At 41.9% G+C, this 18,509-nt stretch overlaps 1 protein-coding gene across 1 annotated transcript in view; it reads right to left on the reverse strand.

The window, feature by feature from the left end:
• The window catches only part of TBC1D8 (TBC1 domain family member 8), a 49,583-nt gene that overhangs the window by 6,106 nt on the left and 24,968 nt on the right, over positions 1 to 18,509 (reverse strand). Inside the window, exons 6-15 of the mRNA XM_054271500.1 lie at positions 12,064 to 12,271; positions 10,700 to 10,894; positions 9,299 to 9,481; positions 8,746 to 8,896; positions 7,533 to 7,747; positions 6,612 to 6,729; positions 2,264 to 2,549; positions 1,654 to 1,783; positions 1,248 to 1,346; positions 673 to 741 (exon numbers count right to left, since the gene is read on the reverse strand). Of these exons, the coding sequence (XP_054127475.1) occupies positions 673 to 741; positions 1,248 to 1,346; positions 1,654 to 1,783; positions 2,264 to 2,549; positions 6,612 to 6,729; positions 7,533 to 7,747; positions 8,746 to 8,896; positions 9,299 to 9,481; positions 10,700 to 10,894; positions 12,064 to 12,271 (1,654 nt within the window). The remainder of the gene's footprint in view (positions 1 to 672; positions 742 to 1,247; positions 1,347 to 1,653; positions 1,784 to 2,263; positions 2,550 to 6,611; positions 6,730 to 7,532; positions 7,748 to 8,745; positions 8,897 to 9,298; positions 9,482 to 10,699; positions 10,895 to 12,063; positions 12,272 to 18,509) is intronic.

Genomic DNA, 18,509 nt, shown 5'->3' on the forward strand with positions numbered 1-18,509 from the left:
GTGCAACACTAACAACATACCACAGTCATTTTCTCAGTATTTATGGCTATGAACACAGAAGAAATGGTCCATTAAGGGAAATAATTACAGCTTGGACCTCTAAATCAAGTATAGTTGTACAAGCATAGATGTCCCTGTCTCCAACTTTATTGTGTGTTTTATCAAACATCAGCTTGACAGAAAGGAACTGAAACTGCTTTTAGTTTAAAAAAAAAAAAATGAAAAACAAACCTGTGAGAACATTCGGAACAAATGGCAAGGACACAAGGTTGTGGGGTTTGGGATTTTTTCCCCCCATGGAGAAGAGAGTCTGCCTTTAAAGAGCATTTAGAGAACAAGATTTAAAAGCACTGCCAAGTTCCCAATGAGCACAGCTACATAATATTTAATTTATTCTGCATGTGAAAGTTAACAGAAGCTAGCTTGTCAGGGACCATTTCCAAGCAGAAAGTTAGAAAGGATCTCAGGAGCAGTTCTCTGAACAATCAGTACATTACTGTTCCTCTTTATCAACTGAACAACCACAGAAAGGACAAAATGGCAGGATCCCACCCAGGGAGCACAGCCCAGGCAGAGGACAGGAGGTCAGTGCTGCACTGCCAAGCAACAGCTGGAAGTTATGCCCAAAGAAGCCTCAATGAGGTGCATCCCCTGCTTTTCAGGGAGACCAACCTTGAACAAGTCATACAATTCCTCTAAATCGTCAGGAAGAATTGAAACATCTGGGATGACAACTCGGAGCTTAAAAAGAAAGAAAATCATGTTAGTGACATCACTGACACAGGCAGACCCACGAGCTGTCCTTAGCTGAAAACCACTATTAAAAAAATCTTTGTGCTGTTTCCCCCTTCTTTAGGTGCACCAGTTGGACAGATCCATGAAAAGAGAAATCCCTCAAGGGCTATTAGAAACAAAGACAGGAAGTCCCTAAGCTACAGGTCACAGAGGCCAGGGAGGCATGGCATGGTGCTGTCTCTCCTCTCCCCCAGGCATCTGCCAAGGGCTGGCCACAGTCACAGGTAAGGTGCTGGCCTGGACAGTCCTGCAGCTGTTCAGAACTTTAAAGCCACCCTAAACTACAATAATGCACATGGCTGCCAAAGGAAAACCATCAGCATCCCAGGACAGAGCTTTGTGCAGAGTCAGCAATGATCTTTCAAGACCTGGTGGCCCCTTTTTATAAACTAAACCCAGGTGTCTCCAGAGGCAATGCTGAGCTACCTCAGTCAGAGCAATACCCTGCTCACCACGTTCTGCTTGGTGGTATCTTCGTGGCTCTGCAGGACACGGATGCGGTGTTTGTAGCGCATGTGCTCTATCTGCTCCACAGAGTGGTCTCCAAATTTCTGTAAGACAGGAACAGAAGTTTATTATTTGTGTTGTGTTTTATTATTTTTTCCTGTATTATTATTATTTCCTGTATTAACTGGAAATACACTTATATTAAAGTGCAGTGAGACCTTGAAGAAAAAGCATACGCAGTCTATAATTCATCTAGGTACCCATACTACACCTAGTCTTGTGCATGAGAGCACTTCAGTGTCATGGAATCTGTAAAGATGTGTATTAACTTTCAAAGCATCCAAAGTGAATCAAACCTTCTTCTTTAAAATTCTAACTTAACTGACTAGTAGATACAAAGAATTATTTTACCTCATAGGAGTCATGAATCAGGTTTGCTATTTCAGTCACTGGAGAGGGTTCCTGGTCGTCACTGAAGAATGCATGGTGATTACCAATAGGTGGCAGAGGGCTTTCCTCATTTTTGACATGCTCTAAAAACCTGAAGAGAGGAAATGTATAAGAACACAGATCACATTGCACTGTGCTCTTCTCAATTCAAACATGCAGTAGGTCTTATGGCTCAGATTTAGAAATAAATTGAGTTTTGGGCAAGCTAGACTTTTCAAAAATGCCCTTGTGATTACTCATCTGAGGAACAGTAAGCCAGCCAAATGACTAAATGCTGCCCAAGGAAGAAAACCCCTGTCTCCTTGAAGTCTGGAGCAGGAAGCCTGTCAGTCCAGGGAAGGCACGGAGAGCAGCAGTAAATATTGCATGCTGACGCAGGCGATGCAGCTCTCGGAATGCCAGGAAATTTCACAGGACATCTTGTCCGACGTGCAAAGCCATTGTTTGAGGCAGACACTGCGGCAGCAGCAGCAGCAGGGTGACACAGAAGGGCCCTGGTGCCTACTGAGCAATGCCTTTGTTATAGGGCAGAAGGGCCTGAGGTGAAAGCAGCACTCCTGTGTGGCCATACCTGCTCAGGATCATCAGGGCCTGCCCATCATCCTTGCTGTTACACAGATCCACGGCGTTGGCTTCCAGTATGGCCAAGCCCAGCTGGAAAATGGCTTTGATGCCATCATAGAAGAAGCAGTCCACAACATTCACAGCACTTTCCAGGGGCATGATGCTGAGGAAAAGGGTAAGGAACCAGGAAAGAGAGATGGAAGCTAGGGCTGTCAGATCCTTCATATGTTCAGCCAGCTCTGGAAGTTGCTCTTTTATAAGCTCTTCAAACACTGACTGGTCTACCTGAGCACCTACAAGTTATAAAGGAACAGCATTAGTCAGGACTGACACAGGAAAAAATTATTTTTTTAAGCTAATCACTGCTGTCAACTGTTAACTGCAACTTTCTTAAAATGTAAACATGAAAAGTACACACACATCTACAATGAAAAATGCCATTATCCTCCTGCTGCCCAACCCTTGTGTCCATAAACCTTACTGTACAATTTTCTGCAAAAAGTGTGTTAATTCTCCTAAGTGCCTTTAGGGTGCAATGAAACAGCAACAGCAACAACTGTTGGTCTTGGCTACAAAAACACAAAATAATTAAGTGCTAGCAAAAGCAATCTTAAAGCATTTATTGCTCCACTTGGGATGAATGCAGTAAAAATAAGACAGTACACATTCCTCTCTGATGTATGTACTCAAGCAAGTGGGCAGCAAAGCTTTTGCTCTAACTGAGAAAATGTAGGATGGAAGTCCAGATATACCTACACACACTAGGCAGGAAGAATAGTAGTTACAGGAAAGTACATGCACAGATACAAATATATACTTACAAGCATATGTATCTACACATAAAGAACAAAAGACTTCTGCAATGCCCAGATAAAAGATTTCCTAACTGTCCCAACCAGTTTTTCCAAAGGAGCAGATCTGGGCTCTGGTTTAGCTACTAGTTCAGTTCTGCTTTGTCAGCAGCTGTTACAGAATCAATGCCGTTTCTTCTCAATGAAGTGGACTGTGTCTACAAACCAAATTTGCCACATCAGGGCTTTGACCAAAGACACTGCAAGTTAAAAATATTCCTGAATACAAAATGCAGTCAGCTTTTCAATTATTTTGTCTTTCTTTTCAAGTTATTTCATTTCTTTCTTACAGTCCGTATTCTGCTAATATTAGGACACAATTTTAATTGCTGAAACATATATATCCCTAGCACTCAAAACTTCTCTTGCTCAAAAGCAGAATATAACCTGAACAATCTGTGGCAGAGAGCCAGCATCTTTTGGTTTTGCATCCAAATCACATGGAAAAAAATAGCTATGACATTTCTCTGTCTTAGAACCTTTCACACCAGGCCAAAAGAGCTTCTGCTGGTGACTGAACAAACATTACAGCACCACAAATCAAAAATAAAAGCCCATGGTCATCCAAAAAGCTTCTAAGAAACACATCAAGCATGATGTTTTGAAGAAAAAGCTTCCCATAAGATTGAAGAAAAGGAGGAAAATAGACTGGAGTTACTCAACAGAGGGCAATTTTTGTTTGAGTTTTTTAATAAGCTTAATGCAAACAATTTAATAGCCATAGTTAACACAGACCCAAAAACAGAGCTGGATTTAGAGGTATTTGAAGGAAGCCAGAGACAGATAGGCAAGACATATATAAATATATCATTCCAGACTTAGAGACAGCATGAGCAAAACCAGAGCTTTAAAAGGAACATGCAACACTGCCCAGATCTTTCTCAGACCTTCTTATAAAAAGTGCTGTCACTGTAGATGAAAGTGAAACAGTTGTATTAAAATGGACTTTTCTGTCTATTTTTTCATATGTTTTCATTTTTCATGAAATCTGAACAAATGAATCTGTATTACAGCATGAGACCATAATGAGGTAGGAAAATACCAGGGCATGCATTTGAAAAATGATGACCTTAGATGCAAGATAAATGACATCTTCAGGACTGAAAAGGCAAATCAGAGAAATGAAATAAGGTTTTCAGTGGTTCAAGAAATGCAGTGTCAAGTTGATGACAGTCTAACAGGTAAAGTGGGGTAAGATGCCCTGCTGGTTTATGCAGGAGATGAAAAAGTCATGGTAATTGAGAATAGGATATGCCTGACCCTTGCCACCACTCTTACCCATATACAACCTGTTTGTATCTTGCACCTATTTATCTGCCTATCATTTCCTCTATGCATTGCAGAGACAAGGAGGACGGAGGGAATTCCTGAAGAAGGAGCCCTGCCTGCAGGCTTTTCCCATTTGCAAGCAGTGAAATAATGAAAAAGCTTATGAAAGGTGTCAGAGCTGGCAAGGCTGAAGGAGGGAGATAAAAGTAAGAAGGCTGAGTAGGACCTAAGTTTTGAAAGCAAAAATTCTAACTAACTAAACACACATATAAATAAATAGAAGATTTTGAAAGTTATAAAGAAAAGGTCTGAGACAAAAGGAAGCTAAGAAGGCCTGCTATAACCAAGGACATTAATTTGGTAGCTGTTTGGAGTGCAGAGATTACAGGCTGACACTGCAGAGGAAAAGCACAGTGACGAGCAGCAAGGTCAGAGATCACCAAAGTTATTGAGAGATCAAAATTTGGACAAACAGTATTGGCAGGGTGCACAAAGAGGAAAAGTTTGGTCTTGGAAGTGTTATGCAGGAAGAAACAATACAAAGTTTAGACAAGAGCTGGTTGCAAATCAAAAAGAAAGTCGACTGAAATGCAGAGCCAAGAACACTAACTCAAGCAACAGGAACCAGAGGAGGGGCAGGGTGGAGAAGATCAGTAGCACAAATTTGGGCACGTTAAGTTCTAGGGTAAAGCAGAGCTGCAGAAATTGTGCTCAGTGAAGGAACTATGCTGCAAAACTGCACCAGTGCCACTCAGCCAGGGAGAGCAGGGCAGCTTCCAAACTGAATTCCTGGCTCTTCACACTGTGAACTATGAGCTATGGCAGCAGAGAGACACAGCACTTCTTCCCTGGGATAAAGAGGGCCAGAAAACAGAGAGACAGGACAACCAAAACTTTCAGCACTTGCACAATGTAGGCTGTAGCCATGGCAAGTGACAGGCAAGATACAAAGCACAAATCAAGAACAACTCAAGGCAGGGATGGCTGGCCAGGTGAGACAACTCAGATGAGTAGCAGAGAATGCTACTTAAGGACAATAACCCAGCAAGCATCAGAAAGTTATGAGTAATCCAAAGCACACTGCTGATATCTAGAAATGCTTGAGTACTGATACAGCTGTGTTTCTCTCCTTTAATCAGGGAAGGAGACAGACAAACATGGAAGTCAGTAATCAAACTAGGAGTTTAAAGTCATGTCTGGAGACAAGAAGAAAAATTCTGACAAGTGAGACAGTTACAATGCCCAGAAAATACCAATGGCATTCAAAGCACCACAAAACATGCTAAACATCCAGCTAAACTTTGGAATAACTCAGCTTTAACTTACCTTCTTGCCAGTTCAGTGACAAGACAGAAACTGAGCAGTGACACAGTGTCTAGAGGGAGATATGACAACCCCATCCTTCAAGGAAAAGACTGGAAATCTTCTCAAGTGTCTCTTCCACTCCACAGGCAGCACAAGAGTGCCCAGACCATTCCTAGCTCCCAGAACCTCTACTGCCAGGGACTTGCTCCTATCTCACTTTGTCACACATGACCCTGGTCCCTCTCTTGCCACAGCAAGGGTGTAACAGCAGACGCTGCAGCTACAGACTAAGGTTAGCAATAAAAAGGGAAAAGCTACCAAACATTTCTGTAAGGGAAGGAAGTGACTGCAAAGAACAAATACTGCTTAGCCCCTCTCTTTCAGTGCATTAGGCAGTCTGAACAATGATCTTTAAAATAATGGCACTATGCAGGAGCACTAACAGCACTACACAGCACACACAGTGCATGGCACAGGGACTTGTATCAGCTCTCATTACAAAGGGCTAGTGTAGATGCAAGCCTGCATTGCTCCAGCAGCCAGGCAATTCAGAGAGTTCCGATCACAAAGCAGATCTTTCCTATGTTCATCTTAAACAGTCTGAGTCTCTAACACTGCACACCCCTAGCCAAGACCACAAGCTCTTCTATTTATGTAACAGCCAAAAGTGTCCCCACCTTCTGACCAACAGGAAAGAAAAAAACAAACTGTGAAGCTGAGCATTTACAGATCATGCAGCTCAAACCCTTCAGACCAAAACCAGCCCTGGCTGGAATCTGAGCAGCCACTGCTGCTGTCCCTGCACACCACACAAGTAGATGGAGCACCTCATCCATGGGATGTGGGCCCCAGCTGAGCCTGAGCATTTCCCCAGCCCTGTGCCACAAGGCTGCCCCTTCCCAGCCTGCAGGACAGGGAACACAGGCTCACCTATCACTCGGTGGTTGAAGTAATCCGGCAGCATCCGCTCACACACAGCAACCAGCAGCCAAAAGGCTTCTTCCTCTTTGGCATACAGCAGCAACACGGAGGTCAAAATGTTCATAGACTTACAAGGGCAAAGAAGAAAATGGGATTTGTTAGTGACAGCAAATCCTACTGACAAGAGCTCAACTGTGGCTATTTTTATAGAAAGAAAAGTAGCCTAACAGTATGTAAAGAACTAAGGAAAAAAAAAAAGCAAGAAAAAGAGAGAATACACAACAAATACATAATTGCAACCCACAGGCACAGCAAGTTTTCCAAGCTTATTCGTAAGAGCAATAGGAAACAATGGAGAAAAGCACAGTACTGGATTTGCCAAGATACAAAGCAGGTAACTGATACTGCAAGATGTTTTGGGGCTGCTTTCACTGCCCCTTATTCCAGCATCAGGACCACTCTGATGTTAATCAGAATTCAGGGAGCTGACCAGCTAGACAAATGACTTTCATAATTTATCATCAGTTTTGGAATAAAGTGGCAGAAAGGTTCATTAAGCCTGTGCCCCAGTGCACTACATAAAATCTCATCTGTGCAGGCCAATTCACCCTGCACTGCTTCCAAGTATTGTCCAAGAAATGCCCTTTTCAACAAACAGAAGCATCAGAAACAATTTTTTCCCTTCCTGTAACTATAAATGCAGCTTGCAAAATGCTGAAGGAATATCGTTGGTAGAACAGAGCCTTTTGGTGAGACTATGTAGGTGTTTTCCAAGGAAAAATGACATTTAAATATATTTAAATGTTATTTTTAGATCTACTTTTCCAACTAAAAGGTCTTTATTTATAAAAGCACCACTAAAAGCACTCTTGAGAGAGCAGCAGAAGGGGAGGAAGCAGCAGGGAGCACAATCCCTGGGGCATGCCCTACCTGGCAGTATCCTATTTTGGGGTTCCTGTGCGCGTAGGCGGTGAGCACCCTCCGCAGGGCGGCGATGCCGGTCTCGCTCTGGAAGGCCGGGTGCTCGGGCAGCGAGCGGTGCAGGTCGCGCTCGATCTCCTCCCTGGCCATGCAGCACCTGCCCATGGAGGCCTCCACCAAGTGCACGTAGTAGCCAGGGTGCGAGGCCAGATCCGTCTGCGCGTCTGCAGCCAGCAGGAAGGGAGGAAGAGGAAGATAGGTTTAGCATCATCCTTATCCACTCCCAAGTGTTGTGGGAATTACTGCTCAGAAGGGTATAAGCAAGGTGGCTTTCCCCAAGATCTGTGAATATGCAGGCCTAAAAGACAAAGCCCTAGCAGAACATACGTCTTAAAAACTAAGTATTAGCAAAGCTCACATGACACAACATCATTCAGAACACCCTGATTGAGCAAAAGATCATCTCATTCCAACCCCCCTGCTGTGGGCAGGGACACCTTTCACCAGACCAGGTTGCTCAAAGCCTCATCCAGCCTGGCCTTGAACACTTCCAGGGATGGGGCACCCACAGATTCTCTGGGAAACTCCTTCCAAGTGTCTCACCACCCTCACATGTTACTGGGAGAAATGTACTCAGCACTGTTCATAACCTTCAAGGAGAAAAAGCTCCTCATTTACAAATGTCTGAGTATGCCATATATTGGATTAAGGACTAAACTTGAGATCACACTGTAAGCACATTCTGGCTCTGCCGTATCTGTCGATGAAATGAGCTGTTTTTTCCATCTTCAGTTTCTGTAAGCCCTGCCAGCATTCAACAAGAAGCAGGAGCAGGTCTGCCAACTTTGAGATTGTCATTATTTTGCAATAATCTGATTTGTCTAGGGCTAACTCAGTATTTACGCTACAATCTAATTGCTGCTTGAAGATGAACATTGTTTTATGAAAACATGATGCTAATTTTAAATTACATAGATTACAAAGATGTTATTTTGATTCTTCTATACATCATATGATATCATCCTGAGGTAAAACTTTTACAGATCTACCCAGGTACTTCCTTGCATATATTAGTTCTGTTCAGATCATGTCTTTTCCTTAAGCAGTATCACAGGTCCCATGTAAAGGACATTTAATTGCCCTTGAGAGACTTCTTGCCTAAGCGTTTTGCCATCTCCAGAATCAGATAATGCCTACAGCCAACATTTCTAAGCATGCCCACCTGAGAAAAGCAGCCAGAGTTTGCCTCTTAAGGATTCGGGAATTCCCATAGCAACAAGTTTTCTGATTTTCTCTGTGCGAAACATGCACACGGTTCTGCCATACTCCACGAAATGGTCATCCCACAGGCTCTCTTTGATTTGCTCCCTAGACTGGGAACAAGAACATACATTAAAAAAAAAAAAAAAAAAACCAACTCATGTTTTTGTTTACCAGTTCTCATGTGAGAACTGGTAAACAAAAGCATTTCACATATTAGAAATTCCACAAAGTATTCCATTACCAACGGAAATGGGAAGTCTGCTCTAGGGACTTTGACTTTCCCCACTTTGCATACCTCATTCACCACACAGGGACAAAAATTAGAAATATTTACCAGAATGAAATGGGGGGAGGGAGAAGAAAAAAATCCAACCAAATAAAAAAATTGTCCCGTATCTAACTTCTCCAACCAATACAGAGTACATTTTACTAAAAACATCTGTATGAATATAACCCCAGCTTTTTAAAAACAAAACCTAAAACTCCTACAGCTTTCCCCAAATGTTACATACCTTTCCAAAATCAAGGCCTGGCATTCCTGACTGATGAAAGTCTGACCTTAGTGCTTCTGCATTGAGCAAGTAATTGTTCTCCTTTTCACATTCACTTCTCTCTTTCCCGTGTGAAGCCTCTGTTCCCAGACACGCAGGCTCATCATCCCCCAGCGTGCACATGGATCCAAAGGCAAGGCTGTTCTGCAATGCCAAATCAAAGTGGTAATGACTGAAAAGGCTAGAAACTACATCCTCAACTGTCCTCAAGACAGAGCTGGGTTACCGTTTGCCTTTTGCATCAAAACCTTTAACACCTTTCAGGAAGAAAGGTCTTGAGTAAGACTTTATACAAATTGTCATTCATTTGTGTGTCAGGAAAAGGGTTGTTACTTTAAAAAAAAAGTTGTTAGCCAATTCTAAGTGTCCTTGATGACAAGATATCCAACAGACTTCTACTGTTATGATTTGAAAGACAAAATCACAGAACAATTTAGGTTGGAGAGGACTATTGTTTTCAATGCCCTGCTCAAAGCAGGAGCCCTCAGCCCTGGTTGCTGGAGTCTGTGCCCAGTCAAGTTGAGTAGCTCCAAGAAAGCAGAGAGCACTGCTGGTCTGGGCAGCCTGGTCCAGTTCTGCCTAACTATGAGGGGAAATCTCTCTTTATCTATTTAGATTTTTCCTTGCTAAACCTTGAAGCTGTGGCTGCTTCTCTTTCCACTGGCATATGGAAGGAGAATTTGCCTTTATCTTCCAGCTTGCCACTATTTGGCTGAGGAAGCCCTGCTCCCTCCACCTCTCCTTATAAAGCATGTGTTCCAGCCCCTGTCCTCCTATAGCCCTCCACTAGACATACTCCAAATAATCAATGCTTTTCATGTGTAATCAAGCATAGTCAAACCTGGACACAGTACTTCTTATCAGGCTCATAAGTGCTGAATAAAAGGGAATAGCAACATTCCATGACCTGCTGGTTACACTCCTGCTAGTACAACCCGATATGGGGTTGTCCCTCAGCATTGTAAGAGCACACAGCTGACTCACAGGCTCAACTTGTTCATGACTCCTCCTCCTTTCCCACACAGCTGTTCTCCAACCAGCCGGTTCCCAGCCTCTCCTGTCACATGGCCTTGTTTTGCCAGGTTTCACATTTGCTTTGTTGAACTTCGTAAGGTCTCTATCAAACCATTCCCCCAAACTATGGAGGTCTCTGTGAAGGGCAACCCAGCTGCCCATCCCAGTCCCTGCTCTCCTCAGCATGTCAAGCACAACTATGCTCTGAGTGTCCTCTATCCCACCAGTCAGGTCTTCAAAGGTGGCATCAGATAAGCATTGGCTCAAGATCAATTTGGGGGCCTCCCAAAGAAGGCAGGACACTGGAATAATGGATATTAAATTATTAATAAAATAAAAGCTCAGTACCTGATTGTTATTTTGCAAGTTGTTGCAGTGCAATGTGTTGCTGGAGTTCACCTCTTTGAACCTCTGAAGCAGGTTCTCCACCAAAGTATCTCGGTCCTTCAGCTCAATGAACTGAAAAGCTGTCTTACTCCTTATGCTGACAATGATGGGATTAGGGAGAAGGCTTGTGTCCTCCATCTTCTCTATACTGATTACCTTCCCAGAGACATTACAGAAAACACATTAGGCACCACATCCACAAAAACATATTCAAATTTTCTACATGCACCAAAACACAGCATTTCATATGCATGCTTTAAATGTGGTTATTCATATCAGCTTTCCTTGATCAAACACATCCAACTGCCTGAAGTTCATGGTCTCTCTAGAAGCTCAAGTCAAATGCCAAAAAGTATTCCAGATGCCTTTTTTTTCCTAAATTACTTTTCATCCCACTTCTAAACAGCAGACTGAGGGAAAAGATAAGAAAGGAGTGTATGATTTTAAAAAAATTATTTATAAAAGGATCAACTTCTTCAAATTCTGGGTGTGGAGGAGGAAATTTACTTTCCCACCTTTGAAGACGAGGAAAAACAGTTGTTTTGTTAATTTTCATTATATATACAACACTCTTCTCATATTGTTTTCTGTTTCTGCAACAGAAAGGTAAGTTGCTACAGTTATGATGTGACTTGGATGTTACTCTATTATTAGTCCAGGATGAAAGGAAAGCTTTAATTAAGAGATCATAACAGCCTTGTATCCACAGCAGATGAGGCAGGTGTTAGCTGACAGCTTCCTTCTCCTGTTCTACTCCCACCACCTTCCATTGTGCTCTCCCCCTTCATTTAAACTCATCTATTGATTTCATGGAAACTTGTTGGCCCATCACTGCATGTATAACATCCCCTCTTCCTCTCTGCCCTACAGCCTGGAAAAGCACCCATAGGTTTGTTAAAGGCTATCTATGGAGGGAGAGCTCAACACTTGTGTTGATCCCAGGCAAGGATGCCTTTGCATTGCTGGAATGGGTCCAAGCCAGTCTCCATCAACATCAAGATGGATGTATGTGTTTGTGGAGCTGGGAGAGGAGCCCTGTCCAAGTCTTGGGCCAAGCACACTCTGTTTTTGCAGCGTTCTGTCCCGCTTCATTACCTGTTCATACTTCACTTTGAGGATAGTTTTGAATCACCCATATTTTTAGGAGCTCAGGCCCTAAGGAGTCCCAGAACAAGCTGTACAACCATCCTGTAGGCAGGATACACACAAACATTCTGCTCTTTTTCATCAAACAACACTTTGTCAAGGTAAGTCAAGTGGCAGCGGAGGCTTAGGGTAGAAAAAGGCAGATAAGGATCGAAAATTAAACAAACAAAAAACTCTACCTCTCTAAGTGGGATGATCACAGTGCAGCAGCCATTTTCTTTACTGGCAAAACAGATGTAACTGTCTGAAGTATACATTGTCCCTGCTGTGTGACAGCGACTGAAGGGCGTCCAGAGAGAGCAGTCCACAACCTCGTGCAGCTTCTCCTTCCTGGGCAATCTGAAGAAGGCCCGAAAGAATTCATTCTGTGCTCTGGCTTCCAGATCCCTTAAGAAAAAGCAGCAAGAACGAATCACAAGATCCCGAAAGTCAGGACATGCAGTGTGAGGTTAACTTTTCTTGTGGGCCTCACCAAGAGCAAGGAATACAGAATAAAAGCACCGTGCACAGCAATCTTTAGTGCCTATGTGAACAGAGCACTCTGCAAGCAACTTTGAAATAAGTTAAAAGGAAAACATTATCAGTAACTGCTTGTTCAACAATAAGGTCAAAAGCAACTAGTATAGTGACTAGGAAGGGAAAGGACACTAATTTGAATCACCTGTTTTGCTGGATTGGGGGTTTTTACATTATTTTTTAACCACACATTTTCTATGGCTGCTGCATGACTTTACAGACTCCAAGAGTTACAAATTTCAGTGCCCAGGAGACAACTAAATCTTTCATCTGATGAACATATATTGAGCAAGGGAGATTAGCCTAATGTTCCTTGTTTCCCTTCACAGTAGCATTACCAACATCACCCCAGGGACTTGCACCTGCACCCAAAACTAATGCATTTGCTCAATGACTACTTCCAAAGTGGTCAGTAATAGAAGTGCTAATGATGGTGGCATTTACATGATGGAATCCTTAACTTGCAGAGGTATCAGCCTCAGAGAGCCCTCAGAACAGTTTCAAAACGCAGAACAGTTTCAGGTCACTTACAGACTCAGCTGGGATTAACAGCACCAGCCACACTCAGTTTGAACTTGGCCTCCTTCCAGCCACCCATCCACATTTAAGTGAAGAGAAAAGTTTAAATAAATGAAACTTTCATTACTGAGCCATGGTTATATAGACTTGGCTTTGGGGAGTTATTTTTCTTCTCCTTTCTTAATGAAGAAGCCCGCAGTAAATTAGAGAACTACGCAATTACATTATGAACAGGCCATGGCTATTAGCTCACCAACAGCAGCTCCAGAAACATTAGGGCTCAAATTCTATTATTTTCTTTACTACAAGTAAATTTTTCCTAGCATGATTCACCTTAGGGAAAAGGAAAAAAAAAAAAGATTGATTTTGTGCCACTGAAAGAATTTAAAGCGTGGGCTGAAGCACAACAGGGAGTGGTACCTTGGTGCTGTAAATCCCCTCTCCACTCCCTCCTTCACCCACCTCCTTCTGCAGACACCTTCCCTCTGCCCCAGCCCTGTCCCCTATTAAAATATATGTTGAGCTAAATGAAGGCATTGGCTCAATAATTAAATAAATAATTTGTTTGGGTTTTGAGTTTTTTAGTTTAGTTTAATCCATAGAAAAAGACTTAGCCACAAGAAACAGGGAGGAAGACAATCCAGAACAGAGACCTGAGAAGGGAGGATCTGTATCTGCAAGCAACAGAAAAGACAGAATGCGCTCAACCAGCGTTCAGCTTCTGCTTCCTTCTCAAGCATTATCTTCCTTAACAATATTATCCAAAGAAAGCAAATGTTCTTTGTTCTCCTGTTTTTTCACAGAGAACAAAGAGAAACCCTCTTTGTGAAGAAAGACAAAAAGGTTGCTCCTGAGCTGAAATTCCACAGCGAGAGTAACTCTGATAAGTGCCTGCAGCGATCTACCATTGTGACAAAGCTGGATCAGGATATGCCTCCTAGTTAACTCACCACTAAAATATTTTCCATTTCTGCACAGCACAGATGAATGCTGCTGATAGCATCTGCAGTCAGGTCTGGTAGAGCTGTGCTCTCCTGCTATTGTGCTGCAAGGTAAGAGCCCCCCAACATCTACTTGGTTGTGGAGATTTCTTGACCTATTTATGTGAAAAGAGGCTTTATACAGAAGAGTGGGACCTCTACTGAGGCATGCATGTCTGTTATTTAAGAGCTGACTGTTTCCTATGCTCCAAAATCTGAAGTTTCTGAGTTTTCAGGATTTTCCTGCATTTCCTGGGGCTGTGGGCTCCACATGCAGAGACTTTCAGACAACAAACCATAGGATTCTAAGCTGAAGAAGAATGACATTAGTCACATCTGAAACTAAGTAAATTCACCAGCTCTGTATCCACCCCCACTCATCCATGGAAGGCTGCCAATCCCAACATCCCTGGAACTGCCTGTCCCCCCATGACTCACACAGGGACACCACAGGGAACACACCACAGCCAGGGCTGCCCCAGAAACAAGCGCTGAAATGGGGCAGCCTGCTTGGAGGAGGGATCCCAGAATAAAAAATGGTAGCAGAGGGACAAGATCCTGTCAGCACCTACCACTGTGGGCTCAAACAAGAGGTTTTATTCTAAAGTTGAATACCAAGAATATATTTCCTGTTAAGCAAGCAAATTCTAGGGCTTAAAGGTCTCCCTTCATAAACACAGCCAAACAAAATTAGAGTTGGTTAAAAAAACCCCCAACCCTACAACTCTAAAAAACCCACAAACAAATTTAGATCCTAAAACAAGACAGGCAATTTTTTAAATATAATACAACAAAGATGGGCCACATCAGCAAGTCCCACAGCTTCCATTTAGAGTTTCACAAGACCTCCAACACCAAACAGAAATGCAATCTTTCTACTTGCATCCCTACCTGTTCTAAAATTTCTACTCTTGCTTAACTATTTCCAAGTCAGTTTGGTTTTTAAGAAAATGCAGGATACTGTAGTGGTACTTAAATAAAAAAGGAAAGCTATCATTATGTTAAATATGATATGTTAATATGTTAAATAAAAATAATGTTTATTGAGTATTTACACAAGCATCAGAAGAATAAAAGGCAACAAGATGCAACTGCCTTGTTCCCTACTTTTCAAAAAACTCAGCAATTCCTTCTGAGTGCAGCTCCCAAACTGTGTGTTATGGGATCATGGACTGCCTCCAACTCCAGCACTTCAAAGTGAAAGGCAAGCCTGAACTGCAAAAACTCCTTATGCATGACCCCCACATTACCTTCCAAGAGCTTTAAATTAAAGGAAATAACACACACAGGTCTAACAAAATGCCTAAAACCATCAGGATGCTTAAAATGCTGTCCTCACTGTCAAATGTTTTTCTGTGCTTTAAATCCAGCAGAAGCCAACTTGGCAAGATTTTAGCTCTGCTGAGTCACTTCTAGCTGGTGTAAAATCTAAACAGCCTTGCTGATCTCTTGCTTCAAGAGACAGATTACTACATTCTTCTTACTATTGAGACTCCAGAAAGTAAGATACTTTGGAAATAATACATCCAACAATATATGTCTTGTTTTTTAAAAGAACTGCTAAATTTATGTGGGAAGAAAGGCTTCTTATAAGCAAGTCAGGAGATGTTATCTGAGAAGAGCCAACATGGACTTGTCAGGACACATGTAAACTGAACACCATTCTCTTACACCGCAGGAACATTAGACTTGTAGATGAAGGAGTTGCAATGAATGTTTTAGCCAAAATTTATGAAAGTCTTGATATAGCCTCTCATGGAACTAATTAAACTCGAACTGGTAAACTGTTGGACCAAGACAGTTGCAAAAGAGTGCCTCAAAACACAGCCCTTCAGGGCTTCCTAATAAATTAGAAGGTTGTATCAAGAGGACCCCCTTGGGAATCTGTCCTAGATTAGCTTCTGTTCAATGTCTTCATTAGCAACCTGTATGATGGATCAAGACACTGTCATTAAACCTGCACTTGATGCAAGGCTGGTAGAGGCTAATGAACATAACAAAAGGATCAAATTCAGATTTATAGTCATAAATTTAAGGGATGTTGTGGGAAAAAAATTACAAATATTTTCAGCTGTACATCATAAGCTTCACAAATGCAGAATGGAGATGAACTCCACCAGGAGCCATCCCTGGATGTTACAAAGGAACACACGCTGAACAAGAGCCAAGAGCCTCATGCTCACAGGAGGAAGAGGAACACTGGCTGGGCTGCAGAAGTTCATGGCCACCAAGATGCAGCATGGCAGTCCCAGAACTGGCAAGGTTACTGGGGCAATTCTGTACCCCACCACCATGCACCTGCCCCCACATGGCATCAGTGATGAATGTCCAGGGAAGAGTGACCAGAATGGCTAAAATCCACTGGTAAGAAAACCCTGGTGGAAGTAGGGCAGTGTAGGTTAAAAAAAAAAAAAAAAAAAAAAAAAAGAAAGAAGATACACATCAACCCCCAAACACACAAATGACTGCTCTAAGTGAGCACAAAGTGCTCTAATGAAAGTGAGCACTTCTGATCTCTTCAATAGTACTGAGTAGAACAAAAAGTGACAGACCCAAAAAGTGTGGCAGATTAAAGTTAGACCTCAGACTTTTAAGTGACAGAACAGTGAAGTACTGGTATGGATCCTGATATGCCCTTTACTGCAAATCCTAAAAAACACATTAGGCAATCACGATGAGATAACCCAAACCCTACCTTTTGCTACAGAGATGCAATAAAAGGAAGTTTTTTGTAGCCACATTCTACTTGTTGCTCAAGGTTTAAAGCATTCTCAGATTCTGTCTCTGAAGGAATAAAGGCAGATTGAAGTGACATTTATGACTCAGGATACTTCAAACAGTTTCCATTGAGCTTAGATCACTGTTAACAACCTTCTTTGCCTTCACATGAAGCAAAGTCATTCTCATTGGTAACTCACAGTTAAACACGAAGAAAAAAACTTGATGTGGTTAGAGCCTGGGAAAACATATCACACTGTTGAAACCTTACTTATACCAGCACTAAAGCTTTGAAATTGTGGGTTCTGCTCTGGAGAATTTCTCACTACATTTGAGAAATGAAATGGGTACTTTTACATCCTGAAAGAGATGGAAATTAGAAGTACAAGAAACCTATACTAGAAACTGCTGCAGCCATTTTTTTAAAAAAGAAAAAATAGTTACCCATATGTGTTCCAGTAAAATTCTATGGCACACACATGCCTACAAGAAATGGCAATTGTAGGTACCAAACACATCAGCTTTATTTTGCTTTTTATGGCAATTACGTCCATTGCCATTAATCCCTTCATAATTCATTGTTTTGTGCATAATAATTTCATTAAACAGCACAAAAAATTGCATACTGACTTATTTGACTCTGGCCATGATATAATTTATGTCACAGGCTGTGGGCCTAATCCCACAGCCCCTCTGAGTCCCATCCCTCCACTGCTCAGTAAGATGACTCCAAGAGCCTCAGGAATGGCAAAGGTTTATGGTTTTCAGACTGTAGAATAAACAGATCGTGACAGCACTGAAAATGTATTTTTATAAAAATAAATATATTGCAACAAGCCTCTCACAAAATAAAGTCTAGCAAACACAAGACACCTACAACTTCATTAATTTGTCAGAGCTAGAATAGTTCAAATGATATATATGTCTGCTTTCATTTTCATAGATTATTATTTGCTTCCAAATCATGTACAAGAACTAACAATGACAATTAGAAGGAATGTGTGGAGAGGAAAGTAATTGTTCTTGTAGTACTAAAATGGCTTCAAGAAAAAAAGCAGCAACCAAAACTTCATACATCAAAAAAGCAAAACATTCTCCCCAAAACATGTTAACACTAAAAACCAGTTTATCCACTATTCAAACTACAGTCTTGCTTAATCACCTTACATCAAAGTGGTTGCTGAAGTGGGACAAAGGGCACCAGAAACAGCAACTTATCCAACCACTACCTAATTCATGCAGAGGAAATGGGATTTTGGTATCATCCATGCCATCCCAACTCACAGTACAGGTTAGAGAACATCTTGACCAGGAAATCTCCAGTAAATATATTTTTGTCCTTCTTTCTCCCTGTGTTCCTTTTACTTTCTTTTTTCTTCTTTAGTTGGAGGGAAGGAGAGAGAGAACCAGTTTGAATAAGTGTGTGAGAGGGTTTCTCTTGCTTGACCGCTAATGGGCACACTGGTCTTCAAAAATGCCACAAGGTACTTACAAGATGATTCCCTGAGAGCCCCTTTTTATAGCATATTACTAAGCTTATGCTTTTCTTTAAAACTGTAATTTTATTTTCTTTCCATTCAGTTAGTATCCCTGATTCAAAGACTATTTTGGGAAATGACAACGACAAAAATTGGTAGATGCTGAAAAATATCTCCCCCCAGGTTTTTGTTACATCTCCTCTGGATTCCTCTTCTTGCATCTAACTTTTCAGCCCAAAAGCAGGAGGAACTTAAAATGGTAAACCATGGAAAGGGGCTGAGATACAACCTACCACAGCCATGTTCTGCATCAGCTAAAGTACACACATCCCTACATCTCTTGAGCCAAAAGCCTCCAATGTTAAAAAACCCAAGTTACACAGATAGTGTAAAAACAATGGCAGCTCTTGTATC

Source organism: Melozone crissalis, unplaced genomic scaffold, assembly GCF_028551555.1.
Source record: "Melozone crissalis strain CALT ecotype California unplaced genomic scaffold, PUWL_Pcris_2 ptg000013l_1, whole genome shotgun sequence".
Lineage (NCBI taxonomy): Eukaryota > Metazoa > Chordata > Aves > Passeriformes > Passerellidae > Melozone > Melozone crissalis.